General features: G+C 34.8%; 2 protein-coding genes across 2 annotated transcripts; one reads left to right on the top strand and one right to left on the bottom strand.

Annotated features, from left to right (window-relative positions):
* Positions 1–6: 6 nt before the first annotated feature.
* Positions 7–7,215, top strand: LOC135665308 (protein LNK2-like). Its single transcript, XM_065177180.1, has 6 exons — positions 7–395; positions 545–656; positions 785–886; positions 3,258–4,067; positions 4,165–4,319; positions 6,864–7,215. The coding sequence occupies exons 1-6, from the start codon at positions 193–195 to the stop codon at positions 6,958–6,960; spliced, it is 1,479 nt and encodes a 492-aa protein (XP_065033252.1). The 5' UTR covers positions 7–192; the 3' UTR covers positions 6,961–7,215.
* A 6,733-nt stretch (positions 7,216–13,948) lies between these two features.
* LOC135665307 (uncharacterized protein At5g39865-like) lies at positions 13,949–15,028 on the bottom strand. Its single transcript, XM_065177179.1, has one exon. The coding sequence runs from the start codon at positions 14,915–14,917 to the stop codon at positions 14,324–14,326; it is 594 nt and encodes a 197-aa protein (XP_065033251.1). The 5' UTR covers positions 14,918–15,028; the 3' UTR covers positions 13,949–14,323.
* Positions 15,029–16,424: the final 1,396 nt, after the last annotated feature.

Here is a 16,424-nt window from a genome sequence, read left to right as displayed (position 1 = left end):
AAGTCCATTTCTGGTAGAGATGAGGCAATTTCCACTTCAAATCTTGACCTGGATGTATTGTCTGATTTCCCTACACTTTATGCATCATATAGCAGAGGGCAAATTGATGCCAGTGATCAGGATTCTCTGCAGACGGAGTTGATAAATGATTTTACAGATTCATCAAACCTAAATGCTGTGAGAGATTGTACAATGGAATTTCTTCCTTCTGATGCTATATCTAATGAAGATTCATTCATGGTGCATAAATCATATAGTTTCTCGACCAGAAGCACAGTGCAGCTAGATACTAAACCAGAAATATCTGCTAATGAGCGTGATGATAAAGCAAGTGATAGCCTTCTAGACTGTGATTGGGATAGTATTGAAGATTTTGATCTTGATGCAGTTTTCAGGTAATCTAAGGCACCTTTGTTTTGAACTTTGTTGTTAAAAAACTTTGGTTTCTGATATTACAAAGAATATGAGTGGCTGTACCAGCAAATCTGATAGTAAGTGTTTTTTATTGTTTGCTATATTTACTTCATCTACCTGAAAAAAGCAGAAGTGACTCAATCGATCACTTTTTTGGAGATGACATGATGGATGTTAGTGATGGATTATTTTCACCATCTGATCATCTAATCAGTGGCATCACTGAGTTTGTTCCAGTGCCCGTAAGTCTTTATTGGTTCAGTTTGAGATAGAATATCACCATAGCATTTAGACTTCTATAAGCAATTATACAATCCAAAGCACATATTTATAAAATTAGTAATACTGGCATTTTGGTTCACACTTACAGGACGCAGCATTATGCAAGGAGGAACTTTCTGATAAAGAATTTTCCTCCCTTCGGTTAGATGAAGGATGTGATGCTAAAGGAAATGTCTCACAGAGAAGTCAGGTAGATATATATTTGTGAATAGAAATTTTATGTATTTTGTTGGTTCCTTTTGAAAACATTTCTTCATTATTACTTTGGCAGACAGCAGCTAGCACATGAAAGTTGACTAACCGTATGCTAAATCTGTCCCATATGTGGATGTTACATGCCACAACATCTGTAAGAAGATCTTTTGAAATTAATATTATTTCATTACAATAAACTCTGTACAAGATGCTCTTACATGGACTTGAACCGGAGACCTTTGAACTGAGAAACAGGCTCTAACAAAAATGTCAGACAATGAAATTTTTAACACCACCATTTGTACATGATGTTCAACAGAAAAAATACTTTCATTTAAACAAATTGTTTCTCTGACATAGTACTACAAGAATGTGAGGACAACAAGAACTTCGAAAAATTAAAGATAAAAAGGGCAGTCCAGTGCACGATGCTCCTGCAAATGTAGAGTTGGGTAAGGCCAACATCCATGGCCTTACCCCTTCAAGTATAAAGTTTGTTTCCATGAGCAAATGATAATCATTATGTTAATTTCAATATTCTTGATTGTAATTCAAATGATAGATTAGTATATCTAATCATATGACCAAGTCCAACAACATGTAGAAAAGAATAGAATTCTCTTCAGAAGCATCAACAACATGTCGTTTGAGTATCCTAGTATTCTATCATATTGAAAGAATCAGAAACTTTGAAAAATTATCTGTCATGTATTTGACAAGCAATTCAGAGTACCTGTATCTCATGGCTAGCTATACGAACCACTCAAAGATAGGTGCACAAGCGAGAGAGGAATGGGTGCATTTCTGTTTAACCCTAATAAAGAACACAAAAGAATGAAACAGATTGGACTACCTGACACATACTGGACAGGGTAAAATTAGGAACCTTGCTTCTAATAACAAGTACTTCTATTGATTGGCTTTAACTATGGATGGATCACAGATTTTCATTCAGGTGGTATACCATTGGCATATTGGATTTCCATGTGCTTTACAAAACTAAATTTAGAGCACATCAATGGTAATATGTGTCAATATCAACTCCTTGTTCTGTAGTCCTATCTTAGCATTTGGCATCATCTGTACTTAATTAATCTTCTGGATTACTATTATCAAGACTTACTGGATGTTATATTCAATCTGTGTTAAAAAGTACATTCATGACTAAGGCTGATACCAAATCTACATGAGTAGGGGTTATGCTAAACATACACGTTGTTTAAGTGAAACTTGCCCACATATGCCTTAGACCACTAATTCAACCCATAAGTAGAACCAATGCATTTATGGAGATTAGCTGAGATGGCTTAAACATCACATGAAGCTGAATTACGTCCATGTTTAGATCCAGATTAGATATGAGAGCGAATCGGTACTGGTACATTATCAGGTGGGTGGTATGCCTGGTGCAGTAACTGTACTAGACTGTATGCCAGTATAGAACCGGATCTTGCCTTGTCCACATACCAATTGGACATCGGATTGGTAAATACCAATTCATACCAACTGATGTGGTTGGAATTAAAATTCTTGGTTTCAATTAAAACTCCTTTTTCACCGTCTTTTCTTTACCTACCACATCTTCACTTATGGGTTTTTTTTTTTCCCAAAATCTGACCAGCCATATGTTCTAGTGTAAAGTAGCCAAACAGCCAAGCATCCTTAAGAATAGGATTTCCATACATTTTCATCTGGATGCTCTTGACTTTAAGAGATCAATTTATTTCATTTTTCTACTTAAACATTTTGTTGATTGAGCTTTATAATCTTCAACATTCTTATCTAAAGATAAGTAAAAAGAACTCGATAGAATTTATTTTATTTTTCTACTTAAACATTATCTTGATTGAGCTTTATAATATTCAGCATTCTTATTTAAAGATAAGTAAAAAGAACTCAATAGAATTAAGTTGAAGTTAAATTGCCAGAGAACTCGACAAGTTGCCATTATATCTTCTTCTTAATATTTAAGTAGCTGAAATCCTTTTCGCCAGCTGATGAAGCAGAATAGTGCTGATTATTGCTCAATTTTGATCAGTTCTTTCTATGTTTCATGTATTCTTGAGCACCTCTTTAAATTGTAGGTAAAATATTTTAATACATGTGCTCAATGAGAAGATATTTCAGTGATATTTGGGTAGCATGCAGCATAAAATCATACTTATTTTGTATGGTATACATTCTGTAAGTTTCTTGCATATGTCATTTGTAAACCTGATTCTTTTTCTCTGCATAATTTATCACTACAATGATTTACTCCTGTATGATATTTTATACCTTTTTTGAGGCTTGCTTTCTTTGGAAGATATTTGTTAGGTGATTTATCAATGAATTCCACTTAGTGCTATTGTTAACTATCTTTGTAGGTAGATGAGCATGAAAGTTTGTTGACATATTGGGAAAAGGAAGAGGAAAAGAGCAAGAAAATAATGTCCCAAGAGTTGACAGGTCCCTGGTCTTATGACATTAAAAACCAACAAAGTCCAAGCCATCAATTCCATGATTCCTCTTGTGTTACTCCACAATCCTATCAGTCATCAGATAGCAGCCTGCAAAGGAAAGCTAGTGATGAGGAATCTGTTGTTTGTGTTGGTACCTGCAATGACATTATATCCAGTGATTCTGGATATCCTTCATATCCCTTTCCTGCCATTGAAGGAGGCTCAGATGTTTGTGCTGAACACAGTAAAAAAGAATATTTTTCTAGCTGTCAATTCTGTCATTTAGATCCTTGGAGGCATTCAAGTTCTGCTTTTGGATATCGTCATGCTCAGAGAAACCAAAAGAAACCTATTTCTAGTTGTGATAGAGGTAAAGCTGATCCATCAGTACACCCAAATCCTGTACAAAAAATACCAGCAATTTCTATAACACCTCAAGAGAGAAATGGGAAACCAAAGCAGATGCAGATAACACAATCTAGGTTTGAAGTTCAACACAAGAGGAAACAATATGATGATCTGAAATCTGGTTCTGATAGCTCAATCTGTCAAACATCTCCAGGGAACAGCCACAGTCAGATTATGACAAGCATTGTTGGATCTAAAGAAATTTGTAATGACCTTACAGTTATGGAGAAGAACATGCTTGTGGATGCCCCGAGGATCTCTATTGTGAATGATGATAATTCTATAGCAGAAACAATATATTGTCAGCTTCAGGCCGCACTGTCAATGGTAGGACCACTAATAGAATTTTATCATTTGAACTTCAATGCATTTTGCTGGTCCAAAGAAATAACTTTTTGCTTAACCTTTATTTTTCTGTTTGTAGTTGGATAATAGGTTAAAGTTTTGCATCAGAGATAGTATATTCCGTTTAGCAAAAAGTGCGACAGAAAGGCACAACATTACTGACAGAAATGGTACAAACAAAGATAATGTGGAAAGAAATGCTGCAGCAAATGGAGAATCAGACAATAAATGCAGGTAAGTTTTTCTAAAATTTAAAAACAGTGTACTCATCATTGCTTGTTTTATAGACTTGTTAAACGATATCAAATTGATTTCTATTTGTATCAATTTGTGCAAAATATTAACAGCTCAAAATGACCATTTTATTCCTGGATGAAAATAGAAATAATATATTTATGAGACAGAAAAACTAGGTGTATGGATACATGTGATGTTGCATCAATTTCAGACTTATCATTTGCTAGATCATGATTGAGAATACATTTGCTGATTATCCTCAATTCGTTATCACATAAGATGATTGAGAATACATTTGCTGAGAATACATTTGAGAGTACACTTGTTTATCCTCAATTTGTTTTCATACAAGATATTGTTCTGGATGCATATTAGTAATCACATCAGTGTTTATTATTGAACATTTATCCTTTTATTTTATGGTATATTTTATTTAAGAGCCTTGTCTTACTCTTTTTTGAGCAAGTGGAAGACCGTTGATGACTTTTAGCAAATGAGATGAAGTCTCACAAAAATTAAGTCAGATAACATCGATTAGAGTTCAACACGGTCATTATCTACTTGTTGACATGGATTTTCCAGACTGCAGTATGACATCCACTTGCAATCCTACTCTGCTTATAGGATTTGAAGTACCCACAGGAGCATTGTAGTTATAATGAGCCAACACCGTGATACAGCATGCATGTAAAGTCCATGTCATTTGGCTCATTTGGTTACACTAATCCACATGCTTATCCAGAAACTACATTTGGATAGTCTCTACAAGTAGACCTTTCCCTTCCCACTATGTTGGATGGTGGCACATCTAAAGGCATAAATCGAGTTTTTCGAATTTATTGATAATAACATTGTCATGCATATGTTCTTAGCATGTCATATTGAGCTTCAGCCACATCTAACTCCTAAGCTAGCATGAGATTCTTTTTGGTACTAGGACAGTAGGACACTAGGACATACTATTCAATTGGATGATGTGTGATGTGTGATTACTGAAACTTTATGCATTGACTCTCCCTAAATTGTGCAGCAAAAGTCTCATGCATCCATTCATGTTTTTTATTAATTTGATAGGTTCAATCATTGAATTTATGTATGATTAAACTTGTCCTCATTATTGAACTTGTGTGATAATAATTGCATCTTTGTATACTTATTCGATTGTATTACCGACAATAGTTTATAGAAACTAAAAAATATTAAAAAACATAAAATTGGCAATAAATTTTTTTTAATGAACTTGTATGATAGCGTTAGACCATCTATCTTGTCCTAAATGAAGTGTTTATATGGGTTGTTATTGGTACAACATTTGTTTAAAGCATGATTAGTATCAATATCATAATGATATTGAGAACCTTGATCCTGAACCTCTCAATTACCAAATTAGAGCTTGGGAGAATATAACTCATAATAAGACTCTAAAATTGATCTAAATGGCAATAAAATAAAAAGAAGAAAGCACATTAAAAGATAATAGGAAAAATAGAACATCGAATGAAGATGTCCTTTTCTAGGTTGGCCAACGTAGAATCCCCATAGGGTTGTTCCGGGGTTCTCGCACCTTGGGTCTTACTGTAAGAATCACCATAAAAGCTCTTATCAACAATTCGGTCACTGACAAAAATAGGGTGTATGAACTTGGACATACAAGTAAAAGGGTATTTGCAACAAAAATAGGGTGTATGTTCTCGCACCTTCATTTGAAAATCTTAGATAGCATTTATGCAGTTCTGTCCATACAAGTAAAAGGGTATTTGCAACTGGAGTCCTCATCACCTAGATCATAAGGGAACAATTTTACCGAGACAAACTTGTGGTATACTTGAACAAATAAGTGGCACATGTGATGGATGACACATTAATAAATTGTGCATGTTTATGGATGTCACACAAGTAAAGGTTTATTGTTGTAGATAGTCTTGTAATACAGTACATTACGGTCACTGAAAGAATACTTAAAATTTTGACTGTAAGTCCTGAGAGTTGGGAAGATGCTGTTGGTGGCTTGCTAGATGCTGCTTTTTTTTACCTTGTGCAATTTTTGTATGAACAACTTTTCATGACTTTTACTTCCTCATCTGCTGCTTGCTTAACATTATTTGTTAAGTTCAAAGCACATGCAATTTTCGTCATTAAGCACATGTATGGCATGCTAGGTGATATAAAAGCTAATAGGAACAACTTTTGTTGGTCAAACTAGTATGTTAAGTTTGTGGATCTTCTTCTTTATGGCATTGCTAAATTAACTTCAATTTTGTTACTCATATCTTCTTGAAATTAATATCCGTTTATAATGCATGATTTCATGTACAACATCTCATTCATAAAAATTTGCGCATGGGGTTTCTGCAAGTGATGCAATTAGAAAAATCATGATCACAGGTGAATGGTACTATGTAAGTACCAATTTCTCGATTTTATGGCCTACCATGCTCATCTGTTAACCTTCCGGTTATCATCCTTACATATAACTTTTCAAAGAATTTGAAAGAAAAAAAAAAAACTCTTATTTATGAACTTTGAACTTTTTCTTTGCAGATCTAGAAACTTATCTGCCTCTGAAACCGGTACGAACCCCGTAGACCGGATTGTCGCTCAGTTGCTCTTTCACAGGCCTTCCAAGTTATCTTCCTGATATATCAGATGTATTTGCTTAATCATCCATTGTAGTTAACCCAGGTAAGTTGTCGCACCTGTATCAATATTTAACACACACAGTTAACTCGAAGGGCATGTAAGAGAAGGAGAAGCTGTCCCAAAAAAAGCTAAGACAAAACTCCACTGAGTAGACTACCAAATGTCATTCTACTGTACCGTGGAAACATATCGATGGAACATGCTCGATGAAACGGTCAATCTCCAATGTCAAGTAAGATGTATATTAGCTTTACTGGTTCCTAAGATTTCCACCTTGAGATCCTTCTTCTCCGCAGAGCGAGATCGTTTTACTTTTAGCTACTTGGAGTTTTCATTCTTGAGCATGCAGATTGGACGTCAGTCATCCATATAGATTTATGCAAACTTCATATATTTTTGCAGTTTTAGCTACTTGGGGGCTCTGCAAAGCCGATCGGCATATGAAGTTTTATCATGGTTCTGCTGCTACTCTTTCCTGCTGATCCTAAAAAGAATAAGATGGCAGATCACAGTGTCTGATACAAGCCAGACGCTAAATGTGCATATTTATTGTTCTTATATATAAATAAATATATATAATATAATATGATGAATAATATGCATGAAAATAAATAAATACATAATGCATGAAATAAACATGAATCTCATCTCAGGGTTTACTAAAAAGGCTAAGCTCTGGCAGTCCAATTGGAATCAAACATGGAACATGTTTTAGTTCGGTTCGGGATCCCATTTTGCGGATAGCTGATGGTTTCTCTGGTGTTAATATTTTCGTGGTGATGTGTACATAAAAAGTCTTCATGGCGTCGTCGACAACGGAAGAACCATAACATCACATTTCATCAAATTAATCTAAAAATTAACTCATGTTTGTCCCCATATCAAAGGTGGCAATCATTGGCATCGGACCCAAAGGGCGACCACTACCGTCGGCATTCGTAGGAGCATCCATTCCCAGATGACCAGTGTCCTGCTCGACTTATTATAATACATGCTTTCTGGGTCTCGCCTGACAGGCTTTTTAAGCCTTTGATGATGACGATGTGGATTATCATTCCTCTTCTTCTCCCACAATGATGCATCTTGTGGTGGGTGGGTCGCATACAACCCGACCACTCATCAGCAACACAAAGATCCCCATTATTCGTCAGCTAGAATCAATTTCAAGTATTGTAAGGGACAATGGATCAATCATCCCACCAACTGACCCAACCGTTTCCTCAGGTGCCGCAGCCTCAACTGCCACTACATGAACCCGAGATGCACTCCATCGATGATACGAGTCCAACCTTGCACAATCAATTAAAAGAAATGGACAAACAAAACATCTTCACAACAACATGAAACACCAGATCTAACAAAGGAAAAACCCAATCAATCAAGGGGCTCCCCGAATAACCCTATGTGTCGTTTTCCAGTACTACTAAACAATCAATATCCAAACAAGTCTACATCAATCTTGTTGCCTGTTTGACCAAACAAGGTTAATCCCTAATAGGTTATGCCATGAAGTTGAATACCAACACTCAATAAGCAGGCAATTGACACTAATTGATCCATACATTCATAGTTGGCCTAAGGTCATCATGATTCCTTTAGTTGATGGTCAAGAAATCACCAATAATATTTCTCGACCTATATCAAATATGAACCAACATATAATAACAAAGCCCTTATGTCATAGAAAAAAAATATAATACTAAAAAATATGAAAGAAATGAATTATAGTGCATGAGTCTCATATAAATTGAATTATAAATAGTATATCAATAGAAGCATAAATTATATATATATATATATATATATATATATATATATATATATATATATATATATATATATGTGTGTGTGTGTGTGTGTGTTACTCTCATTTCATGATATGATTTATGATGTTTACGTTCCATAAATATGATACATAATATATTCATATCTTCCACTCTTAAGATTAAAATATATATATTTTTTAAAAAATATATTATTTTTAATATTTTACAAAATATTGACTCATCATATATAAGCATTAATGTCTACATTAAGTATAACATAATAAGCTAAAGTGTACTAATGAACTTGAATATGAGATTAAGATATATTAATATTTAGTGTAAAGTAAAAATATTTATGTTCGAGGATAAGATGAATAATGTTTTAAGTTTTTATATGCTTTAAAATATATAATTGATGATATATCAATCGTGATTAGTTTCCGGATTAGATACATAAAATTAAACTCTTCGTTTAAAAGAAAGAAGGTAATATTTTTTTATCTTTTTAAAGATTTATTTATAAATATAGATATTACATAGATTAAAGTATTAAACTACAAAAGGTAAAAAAAAAAAAAAAAAAGGCTTTTCTTCCCACCATCACCTCAAAGGAGAGGAAGAGAAGAGAGAGAGGCTACAACGGTGGAAAGGGGGAGGCTGAGACGATGGTAAGGGGAGGAGGAGAAGAGGAGCGAGAAGAGAAGGGGGTTGCGGCTATAGGGAAGAAGGAAAGAATAAAGAAGAAGAGAGGAAGAGAATGAAGAAAGTGAAGGAGGAGAGGAAAGAGAGGAAGAAGAAAAAAAAAGGAGAAAAAGGGGAGGAGGATAAGAGAAGAAAAGAGAAGGATGAGGCTGTAGGGTAGAAGGGAAGAATATAGAAGAAGAAAGAAAGGAAGCGAGAAAAGGAAAGAAAGGGAAAGAAAAGAGGAAGGAGATATATAAAAATAGAGAGGAGGAAAAAGAAGAGAGAAAGGAGCAAAGGGAGGAAAGAGAGAGATCTCAGGGAAAGAAGTGGAGAAGGTTTATCGTCATGAGTTAAATATATGTATTTTTTAAGTATAAAAATACATAAATTATGATAAAAATATCTTATATGCATATATGATGGATGATGTACGGATAATATGATTGTCATAAGTTAAATATGAATATATATATTTTATAAATAAAAAAATATATGAATTATGATAAAACTATATTGTATACGTGCATATGATGACGTACGAGTGATATGATTGTTCTGAGTTAAATATGAATGTATATATTTTGTAAACATAAAAAATATATGAATTACGATAAAAATATCTTATATACATGCATATATGATCATGTGATAGTGCATAAAAATATTATGACATATAATACACATATATTATGATATGCGGTGCATATTATGATGTGCGATGTGAGAATACATATATATGTTATGACATGCAATATAGGAGTGCACATATGTATTACAACGTGCAGTGTGAAAGTACACGTATATATTATAATATGTGGTGTGAAAATACACGTATATATTATAATGTGCGGTGTAAGAGCGAATATATGCATCATGACATATGGTATGAGGGTGCACGTATATATTGTGACATACGATGTGGGAGTACACGTGTATATATTATGACATGTGGTGTGGGCGTACACGTATATATTATGACGACATGTGATGTGAGAATACACGTATATATTACGATGACGTGCGATGTGAGAATATATATATATGTTATGATACGAGGTGTAGAAGCCCATGAATTTACTATGCTTCTTACATATGCATATCAGCATTTCGAACTATTTCGACGTAGAATTTTATGTTTTTTGGTGCATATATTATGTACAATGACTAATTACAAATTAACGCTTGTAGTTAGCCACCTTTGATATATTATAAAAAAAATATATATTAATATCTTTATAATTACGAAAGTAAAATGTATTAGGAATGATTATATAAAACAAACTCTATCTAGATTTATTTTAATTATGAATTTATTAAAAAAATATTTATAGACTTTTGACGTCTAAGCCAATAAACACATATTGACTTACCATCACAAAGATATTTCGTCAACAAATCCCGTGAAATGATCCTTTGCAAGAAGTTGACAAAACCTCTTACGTGATCCTTCCCAAGAAATTGAATATGAAATGCAAGCCCTCAGTTGAGATGAGATTAATGATGCAAATGTTTCTGACCTTCCGAAAAATACTTAACAATTCTTTCTCTTCCTTCCTTTCTAATATGATAATACTTTGAATACGAGCCCAACGCCCTTTGCTCTTTGTCAAATGGCATTGATGAGCAAATATGACACTATTAACTCATATTCTAATGACATTGAAAAATAAGAGGGGCACGCATGCCAATGGGAAGACTTTTTAGATCTTACAGACTCATCAAATAGATCCAGAATGAGAATGAAAACCAGTAAAAATGTAGAATATATAAACAAACTTACGCCAAACAAATATATAATTTTTAAGAGCATGCATAGCACAGACAGTATCACAAAACATGGTTTAACCTCTATGTTGAAATCATAGCTCATAAACAACTGCTTGTAGCTTTTTCTTCTTTTTTTCTTGCAGATAGTTCTTCAGAAACTGATATGCTTCTCCCAGGTGCTGAATAAGTTTACAGGAAAAGAAATATTCATTCCAAAAGTCCTAGTTGCTAGTTGTATTCATCAAGTAAATGTCTGATCCAACGCTCTTTGAGAGAAATAGCATGAAGAGATCATTAGAGCAGAAGCCTAGGTTGCATCCAAGGCTGATCCCTAATCTTTCATGAATGATTGCCTTGTTCTAAAACCTGAACCCCCTTTTTTGGTGTGGAAAAACCTAATAATCACATTATACATTCATATAGGAGTATAAGCTCACCTTGGCTGCACGCTAGTGAGAGAATTTTTCTTAACCAGTGATCACATGGGGCAATAGATATCTCAAAGAAGGTAAAAGGTAAAGCAGGATATATAGTCTACTCATCATGTGACAACCCACTTCAGCAGTGATGATTTGTGGAGGTGGGAGCATTGAGTGTCATAATGATGTCGCTACATTAACTATTCAGAATTCCAAAGTACACCTGATTATACAAAGAAGATATTGGGAAGCTGAGACAAAGAAATAGATCCCTAACAAATCCTTAAATCTATTAACTTTAGAACCAAGAAAGGTATTTGATGCGTGAGTGATCAAGTAAATCAGATAAATCAAAGCTATAAGAAAGCACACATAACAAATGACTAAACAGTGTTGAGAACGCAAGTAAGAGGACATATAGGAATATTTTTGTCGGCTAAATTTCTTTCAGAAACGAATTTGCAGCATGGATGGATGCACAAAATATCTAATAAACCATCGATTAAACTCGGTAACAATAAAGCTTTAATTAGATAATTCAGCATTAGAATAAAAGAAAAGGCTTCTGGCAGTCACATAAATCAGAGAGGAGAGTGATTAGAACTGAAAGCATTGCTGTAATAATTGATCCAAGGGTAGCAGAAAATGATGATGACTAGTACAATGTAATCATGTGTTCCTCAAAGCCTGATATCCAAAAGCTGAAAAGTAAAAGGTGAAAGAAAAAGAAGCAGACTTTCACATGTCAACAGATTAAAAGGACACAAACCAAAAGCAGAACAACTTTTTACAAGATACGCAAATAGCCTGAAGGTGATGAGACATAGGCCTTTATTTACCCTGGATAAAAAGGGGGAAGAAACGGATGTTGTGTTGTGGTAAGACTACAAGAAACCTTCAAGAGTGAACAATGAAAGAAAAGAAATAAAAATTTTCAATCATAACCATTACACGTGAGAAAGTTCCCAAAATAATTTCCAAGCTCAATGTTTCGCTCATGTGCAATGAATGACTGTGACTATGTGCAACAAATTCTTTTATAATCAAATTTTAACAATTATGTGTAACAAGTAACTAAATCTTCATTTAATAATTAAAAAAATGAGTCACTTTATAATAACCATTGAAAAAAAAATTTTGAGTCAAATTTTATATTGACCATTGGAAAATCTTAGAATGATCTTACACATCCATGATGACAAACTTAAATTAACTCTCTAGGATGTCTAGTAAAAATGTTACTTAAAATTTAATGTTTTATCTATGGAAGCATATATTATTATTATTGATTTCTTACCAAGCATCAACAACAAGAACAAAGTCGTAAGTTCCAACTATTTGAGGTCGGCAACATGAATCTTTTGTCGCTGTGAAATCTATAAACATATGACTTTTTACATATCGTACTGACGACAAAAGATCCATCTAGCTGACCCCAAATAGTTGGGACTTCCAACTTTGTTGTTGTTGTTGATGTCTAGTAAAAGGATCGGCAATAATAATGTATGCTCCCGTAGATGAAATAATAAATTTTAAGCAACAACTTTATCAGCCATCAAAACTTCTAAAAAAGCAGTACAAAAATTTCTTCTTTAGAACACCAAATATTACAATACCTCTCCCTCAAATTCCTAATCCAATTTCTTCTTATGGTCTAGTGCGCCTTAGTAACCTTTCTGTCCATAAAACCTGTTTTGCTAAGACTATTCCGCTAGCTACCACATCAAAACAAACTTTGTGACACTTCATTATTTAATTTTGTTCTAGAGCTCCAACAATTTCTTGGAAGGAAAGTATGTTTTGGTTCCTACCTTAGTTCTACAACCTTAATATTCTTAACTTCCATTCTTATCATCGGTTTCATGAATCACCCCAAACGTAGCAAAAGAGTTATCTTCAACATCTCTCTGAACATATTTTCTCTACCGTATGAATCTGCCTACTCGATACCAGAATCAGCAAACCATAAACCATTACCATCGTCTCCATCAAGATCCATAACCCAACTATATTTAACATTAAAAAGAATGAGATGCTCCAAAATTCAGAACCACAAAAACATTCTAATATCTTCAGAAATTCAACACAAGAAACAAATAGACAACAAAACCACTAAAACAGAGGCCCATGATCATAGCTGCAGTCAAGACAAACTTTTGTCAGCAATTTTCTGATTAAAAACAAGCAACAGGTAATCTATACTTTGCAATCAATAGAAACCCATCTTGCTGAGAGGGATCACAGCAAATGCACTGAAAGACAATAATCCAAACAGGACAAAAGAATGAACAGCTAAACCAAAAGTGTTGCATCCATCCAGATGCCTCAATAAACGTGAGAACACACAACATCCGTTCAATATAACATTGATAGATCAACACTATATTTACATTAACAACCCAACTTATTTTAGTATATGCACATACAAGCTTTATGATCGATAATCACTCTCCGAGAAGAACCATATGTTCTTTTCCTTTCTTCTACAGAAAGCATTTAAGAAAACCCATCACCGAGCAACAGGAGAAATCCACAAATCCCACATGCATCTCAATCAAATGGCATCCCTCCTCAAGCACAACGCAATCAACTTCACAGAATCAAGAAAAACAATATAGGAGCAATCCAAAACAGAAGAAAACCCTATTTGTTTTCTCCTGTCTTCCTTGTAATCAGTTCTTGATACGTTATTGTCTTTTATGTAGATAAAGATTGTGGGGGCAGTTCAATAGCAGCAGTCAGGGCAGCGTACCAATCCGTTCTCGTTGCACTCCAGGCATCGCCGCAGCCTCCTCTCCTCCTCGATGAACACCTTCCGACTGCCGCTACATGTCGGGCAGGGCGCGAATCGGACCCCGCCGCATCCGTGGCAGACGAAGGCGGGGTCCTGGCGGGCGACCCCCTCGAGCATCTTCGCGAGCTCGCCGGCCTCGTGCATCTGCCGGATCTCCTCGGCGCCGCCGATCCACCGAGCGCCGACGAAGACCTGGGGGAGGGCAAAGGGCCGGCCCTTGAGCGCGGCCTGCAGATCGCGGCGGAAGGCGGCGTCCAGGGACACGTCGCGCTCGTCGACGGCGACGCGAAGGCCGCGGAGGATAGCGCGGACGGAGCGGCAATCGTCGAAGGTGCGACGGACGCCACGGAGCGAGGTACTGTAGAGGACGACCTTGGGGCGCTTGTCCGGGCCGTCGGCGGCGAAGCGGCTCGAGGGGGGCTTCGCGATCGAGGGACGGCCCGGGTGGTGATGGTAGGTGAAGGATCGGGGGAGGGAGAAGGGTTTCTTGGCGGCGGGGGGAGCTTCGTCGGAGGGATCGGCCATGAGGGCGGCGCGGGCGGTGGTGGTGGTTGTGGTCGCAGCTGCTTTCCGGTGACTACCTTTTCTCGCTTTCTTGTCGTGGGGTGTTCGTGGTGTGGTGATGACCGCACTAAGTTTATAGCACACGGTTTTACGTATCAGTCCTTACACAAGTCTACGATTATTACATTTGCCCTTATCAATATTAATATAACATGTATGCCCCTTCGAATGATTAGATTACCAAAATAACTCAAATTATTCACTCCTAATTATGCTTCTGATATCAAATCTCATCTTCAGTATTTACTCTTGGAAAAATATATATATAATTTGTTGATGCTAAACAAAATTTAAGCCAAATGATAAATTTGATGTCCAATTTAAGTTAAATAAAAAAGGTATATATATTATTTTGGATATATATATATAAATATAAATATGTGTGTGTGGGTGTAATTTTATGTCACATTAATAATTGAGGAGGAGGGTGGGTTTGAGGAAGGAAGGAGGAAGGATAGAGAGAGACCACGCGGTTGGTTTGGATATTTATTTGTCACCAAACGTGTTATTCTTTCTTTCCCATTCTATTCCTTTCTTGGGTTTTGTGGGGTCAAACAAAACTTGGACAAGCAAGCTTCTTCTTCTTCTTTGTTGCCCAACCTAAGCAAAGGGTCGCTATTAGAATAAGAATATTTTCCCCCTTAATTTACTCATATATATATATATATATATATATATATATATATATATATATATCAACTTATGTATTAATAACTAGAAATGTTGATTAAAGATGTCGATGGAGAAGAAAATGAGTTTTAAGAGTTTTAGTAGACTATATGCTTGGATAAGATAATCTAAGTTTAGTAAAAGCAAAAAAAAAAAAATCATTAATTATTCATCAATCAATTAATTATTTCGGGAATAATGTATTATCTAATTTGATTGGTAAAGAAGTGATTGTAAGATTTTCGGATCATAACCCATGTTTTGTAAAAAATAATCAATTATGTTTTGATGAAATTATTATTAATTTTATAATTGTTTTGTATAAAAAATATTATTTTGTGATAACATTTTAGCTTAGAAGATATGCCACTTGGGATGGTTCCTTTAAAAACCTACAAAACAAAAATATAAATAATTTTTTTAAGAATAAATTAATGTTTTAGGAATGTATGATCTTGACATATTTAATTATTGAATTATCTAATTTTCTTTCTTGATTTGAAAGGTAATTAAATTTTATCCCTTGATGGGTGACTTTGTGAGTTTTGACCAAGAGGCCAAAAACAAAAATATCAAGTCAATCTTGAAAACAAGTCAGAGTAGGGGGCAAGTAGCAAATTAAGATTGTGATTTTAGAGAGAGAAACAAAGCTCCCCATGCTATTTTATCCTTCCAAAATTAAAGAAAATATTCTAAGAAGTAATATAAATAATTATACTTCTAAAACAAGAGGAAGTATATAATTTTTAAGTGAGGTTATTATAATTTAACGTTGCCTAGTCAACTTGTCTTCTTACTC

Source organism: Musa acuminata, unplaced genomic scaffold, assembly GCF_036884655.1.
Source record: "Musa acuminata AAA Group cultivar baxijiao unplaced genomic scaffold, Cavendish_Baxijiao_AAA HiC_scaffold_979, whole genome shotgun sequence".
NCBI classification, from domain to species: Eukaryota; Viridiplantae; Streptophyta; class Magnoliopsida; order Zingiberales; family Musaceae; genus Musa; species Musa acuminata.
The sequence above is the reverse complement of the archived record's forward strand: the minus strand, read 5'-3'. Positions and strand labels throughout refer to the sequence as shown.

What these genes read in the sequence shown, in the direction of transcription:
- LOC135665308 (XM_065177180.1), top strand. Translation starts at nt 193, where the DNA reads ATGGAATTTCTTCCTTCTGATGCTATATCTAATGAAGATTCATTCATG. An exon ending in GATCTTGATGCAGTTTTCAG is followed by an intron (nt 396 to 544) that starts GTAATCTAAGGC and finishes TGAAAAAAGCAG; the next exon opens with AAGTGACTCAATCGATCACT. An exon ending in TTCAGGCCGCACTGTCAATG is followed by an intron (nt 4,068 to 4,164) that starts GTAGGACCACTA and finishes TTCTGTTTGTAG; the next exon opens with TTGGATAATAGGTTAAAGTT.
- LOC135665307 (XM_065177179.1), bottom strand. Translation starts at nt 14,917, where the DNA reads ATGGCCGATCCCTCCGACGAAGCTCCCCCCGCCGCCAAGAAACCCTTC.